This window comes from Exserohilum turcica (assembly GCF_000359705.1).
Source record: "Exserohilum turcica Et28A unplaced genomic scaffold SETTUscaffold_9, whole genome shotgun sequence".
NCBI lineage: Eukaryota > Fungi > Ascomycota > Dothideomycetes > Pleosporales > Pleosporaceae > Exserohilum > Exserohilum turcicum.
This window is the reverse complement of record NW_007360310.1, coordinates 507,181-522,857: the sequence shown is the minus strand read 5'-3', so window position 1 is coordinate 522,857 and position 15,677 is coordinate 507,181. Positions and strand designations below refer to the sequence as shown.

Sequence of the window (15,677 nt, the reverse complement as noted above, 5' to 3'; positions counted from 1 at the left end):
GTGCCAGCGCATAGCAGCTGGTCTCGGCCGCCTGGTTCGCCGCCCACCCGTGTGTGAGGGAATGAGCGTGAGTGCGAGTGTGTGGATGTGGATGAATGTGCACGCGCGCAAAGGGCCGGGCGTGGGCGTGGGCGTGGGTGGGGGCGCCTTGGAAGGGAAGGGAAGGAAAGGGAAGGGACGCGACGACGCGCCTCCTTCGCGCGCGCGCACACACACACACACACACAGGCAGGCAGGCACGATGACGGCATCCATGGCTGTGCACGCAGAGGGCCACAGAAGGCATCTAGAAACAGGTCACGGCCACGGTCACAACAATAGCCCGTGGGTGGCAGGGGCCGGCAGCCAATGGGCAGAGTGAAGCAACACGTAGCTTCAGCCTCGTCAGCGGCCAGGGCCCTCCTCACACACGCGCGACGGCTTATGTTATCGAGCACAGATGCCCGTCTTGTCGACGACCCTTTGAGACACCGGGTCGACGAGGCACTTTGGCGATTGGCTGTTTCACGCCAAAAAAGCGGGCCCGACAGCTGTGTCCTGATGCATCCCCTTTCCCTCGACGGTCCAAGAGTCATCCCAGAGAAGCAATGTGCAATTGCTTCACTCCGTCCGAAAGGGCCACGTACCTACTGGCTGCCCTGGGGCCCGTCCGTTGCCCCGTGGATCATAGACGACACGGCCAAGGTATAGACGTCAGTCCATGGCGATGCTCGACAACCATGACTTCAGAAGTTAAATATATATGTCCCAAGTATCGGGCCATTGTCACAACTACTGACACTCCTGTTGCACCGCTACCTTCCCACGCCGCCTTTGATCAATCTAAAAGTCTCAGACATAGTCTCGTCCTTGTCTGTTCATAAACACGCGCCGCCCATTGTCCTCACATATAATACCTGCCCATACACCCATCACCATTGCCATACACCCGCACACTATATCATTCCATCTCTGCGCTGCATCGCACCACACACAGCCACACATAACCACCACCACCATGCTGTTCGCCATGTCCAAGCCCAAGATGTCCGATGGCAGCGGCGTCTTGGGTAAAAGATGTGGAAGAGCGTAAAGTGTGCTTGTATGATTGTAGTCTATGGTTGTATTGTGTGATATCCAAGTCTATAGAGCGACATGCTACGGGTATATAAATGTCTCAAGTCCTGAGGCCTGCTACAAGGCCTCAGCTATTCCTCCTCCAAGAACAGGCAATGACTGCCTTCTTCCAGGCTGTGACGCAGAGGAAGCAGAGGTTGTCCGCCCCGATGATTCAATGCTTCTGGCGAAAGGGACCAGAGACTGCGCCCCTGGGCGAAGGACAACGGGCCCTCATTGGCCCGCGGCCAGCCTGACGAACAAGGCGACGGCCAGGCTGCACCGGCTGGTAGGGTGCTTGTCGAGGGCTAGCAAGGCCGTCACACCGAGGGTGACTGGTTTAGTCGACCGGGCAGTCTGGTGGAGTGGGAGCCGGTGTGGGCGAACCAAGGTTCGTTGCCTAGGCCGGGCTGCTGGCTGCGAGTGGCGGGGCCCGTGGCCAGCACAGCCGCACTCGCTGAGCCACGGCGCGCAGTCTGCACGGCAGACTCGAGGCGCTCTGCGGGATTTGGCCCCGTGGATAATAAGTAGCGGTGCGCGCCGCCACGACGACGAGGGAAGCAGCAGCAGCAGCAGCAGCAGCAGCGCAGGACGGGGTTTGGCGGCGTTGGGGCGTTGTCGAGTGGGTTGTTGTTTCGCAGACGACCAGAGGACCAGACACAGCCCGGCCCTCCTCAGCAAGCAGCACTTTCCCCATTGGGTGCCCAGACGCTGCGCCCCGACGTCCCATGTCCATGTCGCCGCCGTCGTCGTCGCCGCCGCCACCTGCGCATCCCAGGCAGGGCGAGCGAGGCCGACTGCCTGCAATCTGCACAAATTCGCGCGCAGCCAGGCCGTGGGAGGCAACCGGCCCAAATCGCCTGCTGAGACGCGAGACTGCGAGCGCGGGCGGGCATGGCGGGCGGCGGGCCGTGGTGATTGGTGCGTGGGCGCCGCCATCCATTCATTCATTTTTCCGAATGAGGAATTGGTTTTCCTACAAGCGGCTATGTCAGCAAGGAGAAGGCACGAGAGGGTCATGGATGGGTCGACTTACGGCCACCGTCTCCAGGCTGATCTGATCCATTGAGCAATCAATCCATTACTCCAACTACCGCCATGAGACTTGCACTCGACATGTCCCTCTCCTACGTGGACCCCCAGCCCCGAGACGGAGGTGCTCCCAACCCAAGCGCCGCTACATCACGACTATCTCTCTCCAAGCTCGTCTCCATGGCCGGCGACGGCCCCCAGCCCCGTGACGGAGGCTAATTGGACACACACACACACACAACGCCAATCTCAAGTATGTCGCTGTCTTCTGGGTCCTTTCGCCAACCGTAACTAAGATTGTTTGCAGTCCCCACATATTTCGAGTACTGCTTTCATCCGACTTACCGACCGACGGCGCATCGCCATGGCCATGCTCCGACCTCCCGACGACTGTCGTCAAAGCTCGGATGGTGCCGGACTCGACCAGCTGCACAACCGCAACGGACTTTGCTCCATGTACACTACCGTCCATTTCACACGACTTGATGTTTTTCATTATACCACTGTACTTTTATGGGTTTCTTTTTGGGGCTGGAATTTGGAATTTCCTTCTGGTCTTTTGGGGGATCAAGGCGTATCGGTATTACAGGGCATCTTGGGCAACCTCTGGGAAGATGGATAGACGGCGTTGGGGATAGACCGCACGCGTTTCGCTGCAACCGGGTTTGATTGGCTTTGCCCTCGTCAAACTCGGGCTTTTCTTGGGTCGTGCCGTTCCACTGGGGCTCGGTAACTAATCGTCTTTTTTTGTTGAGTAACATAGACAAGACAATGCACACCAGACAGAAACGTTTGGGCCTCAGGGCTACGTGATCACCTCAAACATTTTTTGCTTTTAGTCTGAAACATGCGGGGGGCCGTGGTGGCCTGCGGCACCAAGAAGCAGCAGAAAAGAAAAAAACAAGGCCGTTGAAACATGGAGTATGCCCAGCTCCGAAACACGAAACAACGTCTTTTTTGGTGTGTCGGAACAACCGTTGAGAGAAAGTGGTCCCCACACCCACACCCACACACCCGCGCGCGTGCCCCCGCGGCTCTTGAAATCTTGGTGTTGAAGTTAGTTGGAGGCAAAAGGGAAACTCTGGCGTATCACGTTGGACTCCCCCAGTAAGCAGGGCAAGCCCCGCCGCCGCCCGTCGTTTCTTGGCGCTGAGAAGGGGACACGCCATGGCACATCACCACGCCTGTCTGCCTGCCTGCCTGCCTGTCTGCATGCATGCATGCCTGCCCTTCCTCGTCACCCGCTCAGTCTCAACACGACATGCTCTTGCGACGACACCTGGATACCTGCCAGATTACCTGCACACCCTCAAGACATCTCCGACACATGGTAATATCCCGCCCATGTCTCTCCATCGATCGTGAAGAGAGAAAAAAAGAGTCGTGGTTGCCGCCTCCAAGAACCCCGCAGTGCGCCAGGCAGCCTACTGTAAAAATTTAGTCAGAGAAACCCCAAACAAGAGTCGCGCACGCGCACAACATGAAGAATTTCACAGGTCAGACTGCAGCCGCCCTGCCCACTTGGAGCCATTTCGAGTACCGCTGGTTGTGCCCAGCCGCTGGTAGACGACGGGCTGCTGCTGCTGCTACTTAGCGACGGGTGTCGAGAAAAAAAGACGATTGATTCGCGTGCTACCAAACGGAGCCAGTACCGTTTACTTGACCCTTTGAGTCTGCGCCTGGCCTACCGCTCTGCTTGCAAAGGAGCCAAGCGCATTGATAATATATTGCCGACGTTGCGTGACTGCAAGGACCTGGTCGCTTGCGTCTTTGTTCAACCTTCTTTTCCTTTACTCCAGAGTCTGTCCAGCCTTCGGATCCCCTTTTTGCATCTCAACACGATAGAGTTTTTTGGCATCCAAGGTGCGCTGAGTATCAGCATATCAGCATATCAGCATATCAGCACATGTGGGGGGGGGGGGGAGGGGGGGGTGCAATATGCGAACAAACATCATGTTACCCTTTTAGATGTCGCGTCCCACATACAACACAAACATAGATTTGCATGTACGTAGTAATACAAGGAGGCGGGAATTTTCTATTTATTTATTTAATGCAGATCGCTCGGGGGGTAATAGATACACAGATATTCACACACACGTATACAAGTGCAAAGCATGATTGTTTTTACTCGTCTATTGTAACTACTTACATAAAGTTGATTTAATTGATTGATTGATTTAGAAAGAGAAGAAGTCCAAGTTTCTCCCCGGGTATAGTTGTATGTATATCTTTGGTTATGAAATGCAAAAAAGGGGGGAAAGGGGAGGGGGGGGGAAACCATGGTAAACGCCAGAAAGCTGATGGTCCACGTCGCTACTATAGGGGGGGGGATGCTGAGTGAGACCAAGGTTGGATTTTTACTTCTTGCCCAGCTTGTTGAGCAGGTCCTTGCCCTTGCCGATTAAGCCCTTTGCAGCAGCAGCGTTGTTGTTGTTATTGTTGTTATTGTGGTCGTCGGTCTTGTGCTGAGTAGTGGTAGCTTCATCATCGATGACGTTGGCAGCGCCGCCTCGACCATAGTGCTTGGGGCCCTGGGGCTCTGTCTTGGGGGCGCCCTCGACGTCCTGGGCTGCTCGCGCAATCTCAGGATGCTCGGGGTCGTTGCGTGCCATGTTGCCTGTTCCTCCACGACCCGTCGTGTACGTGTCTGACTTGAGCGTGGGCGTGACGAGGTCTTCGGGTTTGGTGTAGTTTGCTGGGTCGTCTTTGGCAATGTTGCCTGCGAAGAGTCAGTAAGGGTGCTGACACGCTGCGACGTGGGCTCAAGAGTCAGCAAAGATGTGCGCGCGACTTACCAGCGCCTCCGCGTCCGTGTGAGGCAACACGCTGGGCATCGGCCGGTCGAGTAGTCATGGTGAGGGTTTAAAAAATCGCCAATGTACTATATATGTACGGTGGAGACACATCCTACATCCCACATGCTGCATGCTGCATGCTGCATGTGTGCTTACGAAGGGGGGGGATTATCGATTGCATACTTCTTGTGTGCATAATTTTTTTTTGCACGTGCGTGTGTATATGTATATGGATATAGTACATGGATATAGTAGCATAAAGTACGTACTTACGTAGCATTACTTGGGGTTACTTAGTTAGTTAGGTAGGGTTACTTAGTTAGGTAGGGTTAGGTACTAAGTACTAGGGCTAGGGCTAGAACTCAGCGTGCGAAATATTAATGCTGATGCTGATGCTGATGCTGATGCTAATGCTGATGCCACTGCTGATGCTGATTGCCCACTGCTCAACTATCTACTGTTATGTACATGGATGACGCGCGGACATGGGCATATCCACAATTGGCATTGACATTGGCATGGGCATGGGCATGGGCATGGGCATTGGTCGTTGTGGTCGTCGTCATGGTCATGGTCATTGGTCGTAGCGATACTTACCGATAATCAGAAATCAGAAATCGGGAAATCAGAAATCAGGAGACATGCTACACGCGAGCGTGGCAGTGCAAACGGCGGATAGAGCAAGCGGAGACATACTTACGGGCGGAGATACATACTGTAGCGGAGAGGTGGTCAATGGGGGAAGGGGGGAAGGGGGGGAAGGGGGAAGGGAAGGGAAAGGGACGGGAAAGCCGCTTTCCGCTTTCCGCTTTCCGCTCTTACCTGCTCGCTTTTCGTTTTTTTTGGGGGGGGGGGGGGGTCTCGCTATTGTGGTGGTGTGGTGGTGGGTGTTGTAATGTAGGCATATGAGTGAGCGAGTGTGGGTAAGGGACACGTGATATTAGACATGTTTGTATAGCCATGTACGTACTTAGCTACGTAAATGGCAGAGTATCTAAATAAAACGACTACTTACTTATACATTTTCCATGTATACATGTAGTAAGTAAATCGACATGAATATTCAATTCCAAGTACAAGTACAAGTACAAGTACATACCCAAAATCTATATGCATCCATTACATGCATCCATCCGTCCATGCATGCATGCATCAATACACATCCCCCTTCCCCTTCCTCTTCCCCCTTTCCAATCTTCCATTTACATTAGCCCTTCCGTTTCTCCTTCCGCATTCAGCCATTTTACCCTTTTTACATGTGTTTCCCCCACTGTCCCCGCTTTACGCACTTACTTACACACAGGTACACATGTCCGTGCGCTACTTACTACTGCTACTGCTACTTACTGCCCGTGCCTGTAGGTACGCCCGCCATGGCAGTGTCTGTGCGCTGGCAGGTGGTGGTACTGCCCGTGATGGTGCTGGCTGGTGGTGGTGGTGGTGGCGGTGTTGGCATGTTTTAATTACCCATGTGCATAAAGGTTATGTGTGTGTGTGTGTGTGTGTGTGTACAATTGACATTCGCTCTTTTTTTTTTGCGTTGCTGGGTGGAGAGGAGGACTAGTGGGTGGGGATCTAGATGTGTGGGTATGGGTGTATTGATCGCTTTGCTTTGACCCTTTTTTTTGGCTTTTTTCTTGCTTTCTGAGAGCATGCATGTGATTGTGTATGTGTATGTGTATGTATTTGTATATGTGAGAGAAAGTGTGGGTGTGTGTGTGTGTGTGTAGTAGTAGCTGCATGGATTGTGCCATGTACAGCGTCCCTTTGCAGCTTTTCGTCTTCTTTTCATTTTCTTTTGTGTGTTTCACTTTACTTATCTTGTTTTTGCGTGGATTTGTAATTCGTGGTTGGTGTTGGCACCTAGCTACATCTGTGTACACGTGACTGTCGAGGGCTACCGGGTAGGGTAATGGGATATATCTCAGATATTATCTGTTCTATGTATGGTTAGATATAGCAGATTCCACAATCCAGTCGGCTATTCGTGCCCTCTGGTCATCAGCCGCGCGTGCTGCACGTACATGTGTGCAGTAGTGTGCTTGTCAAGTACAACAAGATGCATTGAAAAAGCGAGCAAAGAGACGCGTAAACGCTTATTCTGCAACTATGTAGGCTGTTCAAAAATAGCAAGACATGTCTCAGACGATGATAGCAGTAGTAGTAATAATAGCAACAACAACCATGCCGAAGGATCGATAGTCGAGCACAGATTTCTTCTTCTTTTTCCTTGCGCTGCTTTTGGGCGGATATGTCGATTATGGGTCTCGGTTTCTTTTTCTTCTTCTCCTGGCGTCAACACACTCGCCCGCCCTTACTCGCATCCAGCCATCTCATCATGTATTCCTGTGCAGTGGATATATATGGCGACTCAGCCCGTCTATCGGCCTCGATGTGGCTAGCGTACTTGGGTATGTAAAGGGCCCAAACACCTTGCCTACATGTACAGAGACAACTGAAGCTATCTACCTGCCCACGCCCATGCCGCATGGCGCTCCACCCCGACCCGGTCTGATCGTGCAGCGCTTCCCCGGCGGCCTTGTACGCGTCTAGACGCTTGCTCCGCGCGTGCATCTACACATACATGTACATGCATACGTACGGCTATGCATGTACCAACGGAAGCCTGGCCCGCGCACATGTGCACCATTCGCTCTTCTCCGAGAGACGGGGACGGGGTAGTTGGTGCGCAACATGTGCATGACGTCCCCTCCTCCTCCTCCTCCGCCACCACCGTGTGTGTGGTTTGCTTTCGCCACAAATATTCCTTTCTGGCCTTGCTTCACTCCAGACGTGGTCGCCTGCTATTGGAGTGCGCGGGTTCATGCATACGCATGTATGATGGTAGCATGTTTCGTGGCTGGCTGGCTGGCCGTCGTCATGGTAGTGGGTGGTTATGCCTACACCTGGGCAAGGCTGCGGCACGTCGCGCATGCCATATACTCTGAACGTTTCTCCATAGGCAGCTCGCTGCACTCCCGTTACTAGCAAGAAAAATAACATGGCGACCACAACTACCGCTACCACGGAAGCCGAAACATGGGTCCATTACCACGACGGCGGAGTCCCTGGTCGCCGCCGCGTCCTCAAAGGCACAGCGGCAAAACCCACATTTACCGCGCTCCCCAAGATAGATTTCCAGCGCATATACTCGGACAGTCTCGCTGATAGAAAAGAGCTGGCGGCCCAAGTCGGCGCTGCGTGTCGCGACATTGGCTTCTTCTACGCTGTAAACCATGGAGTCGACGACGAGATGCTGCAAGATACAATGGACGCATTGAAGCGCTACTTTGCACTCCCCACCCACGTCAAGATGGAGACGCATAACCAGAAAACGGACAAGTTTAGAGGGTACGAGGCGTTTTTGGAGGGCAAACTCGATCCAAGCACGAGGGGTGGTGAGATTTTCTCTACTTAGCTCCAAGTACACATATATATCTCGTTTTGTCATCTGATATATGGCTGCTAGATGTAAAAGAAGGCTTCCTCATGGGCGAAGACTTCACCGACCCAGAGCAACTCTCCCTGCTAACCTCGACGCCCAACCCGCCCACCCACACACCCCGCAACCAATGGCCTACACATCCCTCGGCCCTCTTCTGGCGCCCAGCCCTCTACCGCTACTACCGCGCCATGTTCGCCTTCAGCAAGCGCATGCTGCGTGTATTTGCCCTCGCCCTCGACCTCCCCGAAGACGCCTTCGACGCCATCACCACACACCCCATGACCAACGTGCGCGCAGTGCATTATCCCCCGCAGCAGTGCGAGTCCGACGTCGGGATAGGCGCCCACACGGACTTTTGCTGGTTCACGCTCGTGTGCCAATCGCCCACGGCGTATCCCGCGCTCGAAGTGCTCAACGGCAACGGCGAGTGGATTCCCGTGCTGCCGGAGCCGCACACGTTTGTCGTCAACATTGCCGATTTCCTCAAACTAGTCACGGGCGGCACCTGGCAGAGCACTGTGCATCGTGTGCGGAATATGGGTGGCGAGGAGCGCTATAGCATTCCGTTTTTCTTTAGCCCCAATGAAGATGCGAGCGTCAGTGTTGTGCGGCATTTACGCAGCGACGGTGTCGCGTATGCCGAGTTTGGCGTTGGCGAGTATTTCCAGAAGAGGCTGGATATAGATCGGAGGACGCATTTGGAGGGGCATGCTGGGGAATGAAGATGTTTGTGAGAATTAAGAGAGAGAGAGAGAGAGAGAGAGAGAGAAAATATCAACAACTAGAAATTAGGATTGTAACGAATGTCAAGATTCGTATTTGGACTGAACAACTGCCAGATAAATCGTCAAGCTGCGCCAACATGACCCATTTCCGTTCAAGAAAGAAAGAAAAAAAAGGTAGTTTACTTTTGATCCGCATTTCCATGTCCCTTGGACATCTTCCTCTCCACCAACTCCTTGAGCTCAGTCTGGTCGCTTTCCAGCACACGCACTCTCCGTATGTATTCCTCGACCAACTTCTTCTCACCCTGCTTCTTCTCCGCCTGCAACTCCTGCACACGCTTTGCATCTGCATTCTGGCTTTGGGCCTCTGCAATGTCCGCGTCCATGACTGCGCTATTGAGCTCGACTTCGAGGTCGTTGAATAGCGTCAGCAAAGCCTTGGACGACCGCTTGAGTGCATCGAGTGTCGAGTGGGCGCGGGCAAGAAGGTCTGCATCACCTGTACCATCATCCAAGCTCTTGATGGCAGCAACAATCTGGTCCATTTCCTTCTGCTCTGTGCTGAGGGCATTGACAACGACGTCTTCTGCAAAGCTGACGAGCTGGCCAATGCGTCTTGCTTTCTCGCGCTTGGCTTTGAGCGCAGCTTGCTTTTCTGCAGATTCGAAATGCTTCTCCGTGTCTCGGACTTGGGCAATCTTGCCGGTGGCGTACAGGGGCTGGATCTCAGTCTTCTTGTAGCAGCGGTCGCGCTCTGCAACAACGTGTACGACGCCCTCGTGCCTCTTTTCCACTTGCTTGTATATAGCGTCCAGGAGCTCGAGACAGTCCTCAGTGCTGGGTGGGTCGCCGCCCTCTAGACTCTTGATTCCAGAGACCGACGTTTGGAGCAGATGTTCGGCTTCGACATACACGTCCATGAGTGAGTGCATCTCCGCCTCAAGACCGTTGTAGACTGGGTCGAACACAGCTTCTACGTAACTCTTGTATTCTTCCTCGACCTTTTTCGTTTTGAGCGCAGCTTCCTTGCTCTTAAAGTCTTCCTCCATCTGCTTCATCTCTGCGTATGAGATTTCATTACCATTGAATAGCTCGTCGTTGCGCTCTTCATTCTCGTCTTGGCGCTTTCGACGAGCGTCGTCGTTTTTCCAGCGAGTAAGAGATGCCGACTCTTCCCATATTTGCTCGAGTTTCTTCGCACCAACCAACTCAATTTCTGCATTCTTCAACTTGTATTTGAGCTCCTGGAGTTGACGGCTAGTCGGGCCTTCGAGATGTCGCGGTAAGATTGCAGCCAAAATTTTGTTCCCATCGTCTTTGGATGGGAGAATCATTGAAGTCGGGCGGTGTGGGTGCAGACTCAAAGGTCTGGGGATGGGTTCGTCGGCATCATCTTCATATCTCTGTGTCCTTGGCTGACCTGTTCCAAAGAAGATTTCATCAGGGCCCCTGGCTCCGGTTGGAGTACCTGAAAAATTCATTGAAAACCTATGGCTCAAAGGAGCCGGTTCTTCGGGTTTTGTGGAGGGTGGTATGTAAGCTTTGTACTGCGACTGTGGCTGCCCTTCAGGCAGAGATTGGATCGGTGTTTTGTTCGCATCATCATCGACTGAGCTTGTCGGTGTCAGGATGGTGGTGGACTGCACAGAAGGTGCTGTTGGAGCCCGCGGCTGAATGTTCTCCAAGGAAGGCATTGTTGGTTGTCGCATGAGAATGGGCCTTCCACCTGGGCTATAGTCATGGTCATCCTCGTCCACTATTTCCTGCGGTACTTGAACCCTCAGGTTTGGTCTCGCATCAGAGATGTCAGAGTTACTGCCTTGCACAGGCTCTTTTGCCGGCACCTTGGGTGGAGTATCGAAAAAGTCGATCCCCCTGGCGGCAGACTCGGCTTTCATGAATGCTTTGAAAATCTTCATCTTTTCTTCAAGCTGCGGCTCCATTGCCTCGCTGCGAAGCATGGCAATGTACTTTTCTAGCGAGCTAACATACCATGGGTCAAGATCTGGAATGAGGTCTGCCGCGGTTGGCTTCGGCAGTTCTTTCGTCCTTTCGACCTCGAGTTGGTGTCTCAGCTCAGCAATGGTGTTGTCGCGTTCTTCGAGGTTACTGTCCTTTCCCTCCATTTCTTCCTTTAGTCTGTCAATAGTGAGACCCTTTTCTCTGGCCACCGCATCGGAATTGGCGTTAGCTTGATCGGCAGTAAGCCTCATATTGTCGATTTGTGCTTGCAAAACACTCATCTCGTTGGCTGCATGGTTTCTTGCAGCCTCTGATTCTGATTCAAGCTTCAGCCGCTCGGCCGTGAAGAGCCCAATCTCAGCATTGCGAGTGTCAGTCTCTCGTTGCAAGTCTGCTCGTAGCTGGTCAATGAGCTCGTCTTTTGCCTTTATTTCTGCAGTGAGACTATCCACCTGCGCACTTCCAGGCAACGACTCTGATGCCAGATCTTTCGCATCAACATCAAGCGTCTTTTGAGCTGGTTGCGGTTGCCGCATGAATTCGCCTTGAACAGGGGTACGCTGGCTCGATGGTGACGATGGATCACGGTTATCTCGTAGTCGTTGTGTGTTGTCTGCAGGCTTAGGAGCTGTTCTCAAAGGCGCTACAATTGCATCATTCACGACGAAACCCCCGTGTGCTGGATATGGCGGACGCTGCTCGCTGAGATTTGCCGTGCTAGAAGGTGGTGTAGGCATGTAGGTTTCGCCCGAGTCATTTGAATCCAGGTTAGCCGGATGTACTGCAGGGCTCGGGAAGCCGTGAGTCGAAGGAGGTGAGGGGACGTGAGCTGGCAATTCGACGCTACTCGATTGGGTGGCCTTGTTCTCTTGCTGTTTTGGTTTGGCAGCAAAGAGTTCTTCGTCATCAATCTCATCGCCGCCACCCAAATGTTCCCAATCTGAAGGACCACCAGCAGCCAGTGCACTGAACGTGGACTTGTCGTCGCGAGGTGGAGGCGGAGTTGGCTGCGTCTGAGGGAGGGGTTTATCATTCGCACGCTGCGCTTGGTAATTGGCAAAAGCAACTGAGCCTATAGAGTCGACACGTTCATAGCTAGGACGCTGCCCAGAGGCAAAACTCAGACTTGGGCGATTGGATACTGGTGATACTGGTTGACTTGGATTGGACTCGGACAAGTTTGTCACGGCAGTGTTAGTGCGATTGAGTGGGGCTTGTTCCTGGCCACTTGTTTGAGTTTGTGGTTGCTGTGCTGCCTGTTGGTTTGCATAGGATGGGGGTAGAGTTTGGGGATTGGGCACTGGAGCGGGCGGCGGTGGTGGCTGCCACTGATTTTGAGCTTGAGCTTGAACTTGCTGCGTTGCTACTTGCTGAGCGTAAGGATTCTGTCCATAGGACGGTTGTGGCTGTTGATAATATTGGGTGGGTGGCTGCTGTGGCTGCGCAAACGGCTGTTGCTGAAGTTGGACTGGAGAAACGGATTGGCCTTGTGGTTGCTGTTGGTAGTTGTGCTGCTGTGCTTGGAATGGAGATGATGTCTGTTGTGGAGGTGTGGGTGTCTGTGGTGGGTATTGAGCAAATGCTTGTTGTCCATATTGATAGTACTGCTGTTGTTGCTGAATCTGCCCTGCCTGCTGGCTGAAGCGTACCGGAAGAGGTGGTGGTTGCTGCGATTGGTACACGGGCTGTGCGCTTTGGGTCGGCTGAACTTGCTGCCACCCTGGAGCATTTGGTGGAGGAGTAGAAGCATACACACGTTGTGCAGAATTAGTATTCGAGGGCGTGTACTGTTGTCCACCTTGTCCATTTAGAGCGGGTGGTATGTACGTCGACTGCTGCCTAACTGGGCTGGCGGTTGCTGGGACTTGTGGGGAACCAGTAGGTTGAGCATTAGAGTTTGCTACTGCTTGGGTAATGCTGTTAGTTGAACTTGGTCTTCCGCCTTGTGGTGGGGGATAGTATGCAGCGCCCTGCACAGCTGAAGGCGGTGGGGGAGCTGCTTGCTGGTACGCTTGCTGTGGATTGCCTTGAATAGGATATCCTCCCTGTTGAGCTTGAGGTATGAACCCGGTGGTTTGCTGTGGCTGTTGAGGCCAAGCCTGCTGCGGCTGCTGTTGCTTTTGAAGTTGTTCTTGTCGCTGGACTGCTGCCGCGAAGCCCTGGGGTTTTGGCGGAGAAGGGGGAGGCTGGCCTTGTTGCTGCTGCTGAACATATTGCTGTTGCTGTTGCTGTGCAGCTGGCATGGCCCCGTATGTGCCTGGATTATATCCAGCCATGATTTGCTGTTGCGATTGGTTCCAGGCACCCGGGACTTGAGTTTGCGTAGGCGTAGCTATAGTCCATTGACTCTGCGCCTGAGGAGGAATAGACTGATATCCCTGAGGGACTGAGCAAGTATGTTAGCTCTCTAGAAAGCGCTTCGCCGCTTCTACCTGCACACGCATACCTCCATAGCCCGGTTGTGGTGGCGGCGGAGCCGGTGTAGGCCCGCCCTGCTGCCCCGCGAAGCCCGCCGCGCTTCCTGGCTGCTGATAGCCTGGTGTTTGTCCGTAGTTCTGCATCGCAACCTTTCCTCCTCTTTGGGTGCCGGCCCTGATATGATGGGTTGGAGGATTGCAGTCGGCAGTGTACTGTTTTCACCGGAGTCGCGCGCGCTCGGACGACAGCTGAGGTGTTTGGGAATGTTGGACTTGCGACAAATCTAGTGCACACCAGGCGCACGGTAGGCGCTGACAATGAATCACAGAGGCACTCAAGAACGATTAGATGGTATTGTTGAACAAGTAGATACAAGAAAGTGACAGGTCAGGTCCCCCAGAGCTGAGCCTCGTACGCCTGAGCCGCAAAGCCGAGGACTAATAAAGTCTAAACGTGCGCGACGCCACAGCCACTGGGTTCCGGGATGCTGTGGTTCGTAACCTTTCCGCTTTTGGCACCACGATTGCTATGCCGAACTGATGGCGACGCAGAACTGCGTTTCCGCGACAGGATGATTAAGCTGCAAACAACATCCTCCAAGCGCATTATCCAGTGGTTTCCCCTGGCTGTAAATCAATGTTTGCTGTATTTGCATAATCGCTGAAGAAACCACATGACCCACACAGCCAACACATCTCAACCACTCTTCTTGCGCCTCTGCTCAGCAATGTATGTAAAGACATACTCTACATCCTTTGCAATTTCCACCATTGTCTCCTTCTCCTGAACACTTTTTGGCGCTATGCGCGTCACACCACCAGCTGCACCCACAGTCATCTGGGTCAAATCAGTGCCATGTTTGCAAAGAGTTTGTGCATGAAACATACCATGTCCCAACGATGATGGCCGGTATTGCCCGTGTCAGACGGCGGCTTCTTTGGTGCCCCCGTCAACCGCTCGAACGCCACATACTTGCCCTCTGTCAGCTTCCTTCCTTGACGTGATCGTTGCACGTCGGGTTTAAAACTACAACTCTCTTGTCCTTGTGGAACCTGATACGTCCGAGATGACCCTATTTTCTTGACATGGCTTCTTTGCGCCATTATGCCATTACCAAAGGACTCAAAGTCAACGGGAAGCTGGACGGTAAAGGTGCGAGCTAGCTCGCCAGGGCTCTCTGCATGTTTGGTTTGTGTAGTGACGACTAGCACATGGAATACGCGGTCTTGAAGGAATTCGCGACCAGCGACCTTTGGCATCATATGGAACATCTGGAAGACTGCATCGCGTGAGCGAAACCCTTGCGGAAACATGTGCAGGCAGAAAAAAGCAAATCCAGTATGACCTATGAGCCTTGGTGAGGGATTCGACTTACTTGACATTTGCATATTATGAATTTCATGTCTGTACTTTGAATCGCCCAAGGCCTTGAGTAAATCTTCACGCTCCCAAGTTAAAAGTTCAACAGAATCGAGTACACTGGGCGTATAAACGACTTCATTGCGACTGTGGTCTTGTGCCAGCAGATGCCCCAGCTCGGAAAAGGCGACATGTTCGTCGCTGTGGAAAGATGTTCTGGCCAGCCAGCGCCCTTGGTAAACAGTTTTGATACGTTTCTTGACTGAGACTGGAACTGGAATCGCCCCGCTGTTCTCGGCGGCATCCAATGGAGGCATCATGATGTTCCCACCCTCGGGAGTCCATGTTCCACATTCTTTGACATCTTTGTCGAAATCAACTTGCTCAACCTCAGTGAAGAGATTGTTCAAAAACTGCGCCAAAGTAACTCGATGATCTGAAGGGGCATTTTCGTATAAATTATGGTAGGGCAGATCGAGTTTTTCCAGAGGTTTAAGTTCCAGGTACCGCCGTACTGAATGCTGGGGTGTGGCCTCTGTAGTGGTGGCAGGCGCGGTACCTGCATCCGTCCCGCCAGCGGGATCTTGCGGAGATTGTACCGGTCCGGATTGGCCGGAATCTCCAGACATGGCATTGTTTGTCATTTCGGAGTTCCGGGCAGCGGAACGGAAGCCTTGGGTATGCGAGAAGTCCCAACAGGCAATTAGTTGGGGAGGTACAGCTATGATCGCCTTGCAACTTCCGAGACAGGCACTTCGATACTGGTCCAGACCGCCTCGATACGAAGATTCACGTGAGGCAAAGAGCGGCAGTCGTAATTATCTACAGAACCAATCAGTCCAG

The 15,677-nt window shown here is 53.2% G+C and overlaps 6 protein-coding genes across 6 annotated transcripts; 2 read left to right on the top strand and 4 right to left on the bottom strand.

Annotated features, from left to right (window-relative positions):
- Window positions 1–1,086: 1,086 nt before the first annotated feature.
- SETTUDRAFT_166231 (uncharacterized protein) lies at window positions 1,087–2,163 on the bottom strand. The gene has a single exon (XM_008033230.1). The coding sequence runs from the start codon at window positions 1,790–1,792 to the stop codon at window positions 1,496–1,498; it is 297 nt and encodes a 98-aa protein (XP_008031421.1). The 5' UTR covers window positions 1,793–2,163; the 3' UTR covers window positions 1,087–1,495.
- On the top strand, window positions 2,151–2,944 carry SETTUDRAFT_166229 (uncharacterized protein). The gene is made up of 2 exons (XM_008033229.1): window positions 2,151–2,380; window positions 2,435–2,944. The coding sequence occupies exon 2, from the start codon at window positions 2,492–2,494 to the stop codon at window positions 2,747–2,749; it is 258 nt and encodes an 85-aa protein (XP_008031420.1). The 5' UTR covers window positions 2,151–2,380; window positions 2,435–2,491; the 3' UTR covers window positions 2,750–2,944.
- Window positions 2,945–4,487: 1,543 nt separating this feature from the next.
- SETTUDRAFT_24322 (uncharacterized protein) lies at window positions 4,488–4,983 on the bottom strand (the record flags this gene model as incomplete). Its single annotated transcript, XM_008032979.1, has 2 exons — window positions 4,488–4,849; window positions 4,926–4,983. 2 exons carry the CDS (start codon window positions 4,981–4,983, stop codon window positions 4,488–4,490), a joined length of 420 nt encoding a protein of 139 aa, XP_008031170.1.
- A 2,334-nt stretch (window positions 4,984–7,317) lies between these two features.
- SETTUDRAFT_181974 (uncharacterized protein) lies at window positions 7,318–9,137 on the top strand (the record flags this gene model as incomplete). The annotated part of the gene is made up of 5 exons (XM_008033228.1): window positions 7,318–7,336; window positions 7,375–7,466; window positions 7,717–7,761; window positions 7,888–8,323; window positions 8,395–9,137. The coding sequence occupies 5 exons, from the start codon at window positions 7,318–7,320 to the stop codon at window positions 9,090–9,092; spliced, it is 1,290 nt and encodes a 429-aa protein (XP_008031419.1). The 3' UTR covers window positions 9,093–9,137.
- Window positions 9,138–9,175: 38 nt separating this feature from the next.
- On the bottom strand, window positions 9,176–13,770 carry SETTUDRAFT_124059 (uncharacterized protein). The gene is made up of 5 exons (XM_008033227.1): window positions 13,504–13,770; window positions 12,536–13,443; window positions 11,644–12,412; window positions 11,251–11,544; window positions 9,176–11,193 (listed from the first exon to the last, which is right to left on the bottom strand). Exons 1-5 carry the CDS (start codon window positions 13,616–13,618, stop codon window positions 9,275–9,277), a joined length of 4,005 nt encoding a protein of 1,334 aa, XP_008031418.1. The 5' UTR covers window positions 13,619–13,770; the 3' UTR covers window positions 9,176–9,274.
- A 401-nt stretch (window positions 13,771–14,171) lies between these two features.
- On the bottom strand, window positions 14,172–15,463 carry SETTUDRAFT_100252 (uncharacterized protein; the record flags this gene model as incomplete). Its single annotated transcript, XM_008033226.1, has 3 exons — window positions 14,172–14,312; window positions 14,363–14,754; window positions 14,851–15,463. The coding sequence occupies 3 exons, from the start codon at window positions 15,461–15,463 to the stop codon at window positions 14,172–14,174; spliced, it is 1,146 nt and encodes a 381-aa protein (XP_008031417.1).
- Window positions 15,464–15,677: the final 214 nt, after the last annotated feature.

What these genes read in the sequence shown, in the direction of transcription:
- SETTUDRAFT_166231 (XM_008033230.1), bottom strand. Translation starts at nt 1,792, where the DNA reads ATGGGGAAAGTGCTGCTTGCTGAGGAGGGCCGGGCTGTGTCTGGTCCT.
- SETTUDRAFT_166229 (XM_008033229.1), top strand. Translation starts at nt 2,492, where the DNA reads ATGGCCATGCTCCGACCTCCCGACGACTGTCGTCAAAGCTCGGATGGT.
- SETTUDRAFT_124059 (XM_008033227.1), bottom strand. Translation starts at nt 13,618, where the DNA reads ATGCAGAACTACGGACAAACACCAGGCTATCAGCAGCCAGGAAGCGCG. An exon ending in AGCAACCACAAGGCCAATCC is followed by an intron (nt 12,413 to 12,535) that starts GTTTCTCCAGTC and finishes GTAGCAACGCAG; the next exon opens with CAAGTTCAAGCTCAAGCTCA. An exon ending in ACAACGACTACGAGATAACC is followed by an intron (nt 11,545 to 11,643) that starts GTGATCCATCGT and finishes TTGATGCGAAAG; the next exon opens with ATCTGGCATCAGAGTCGTTG.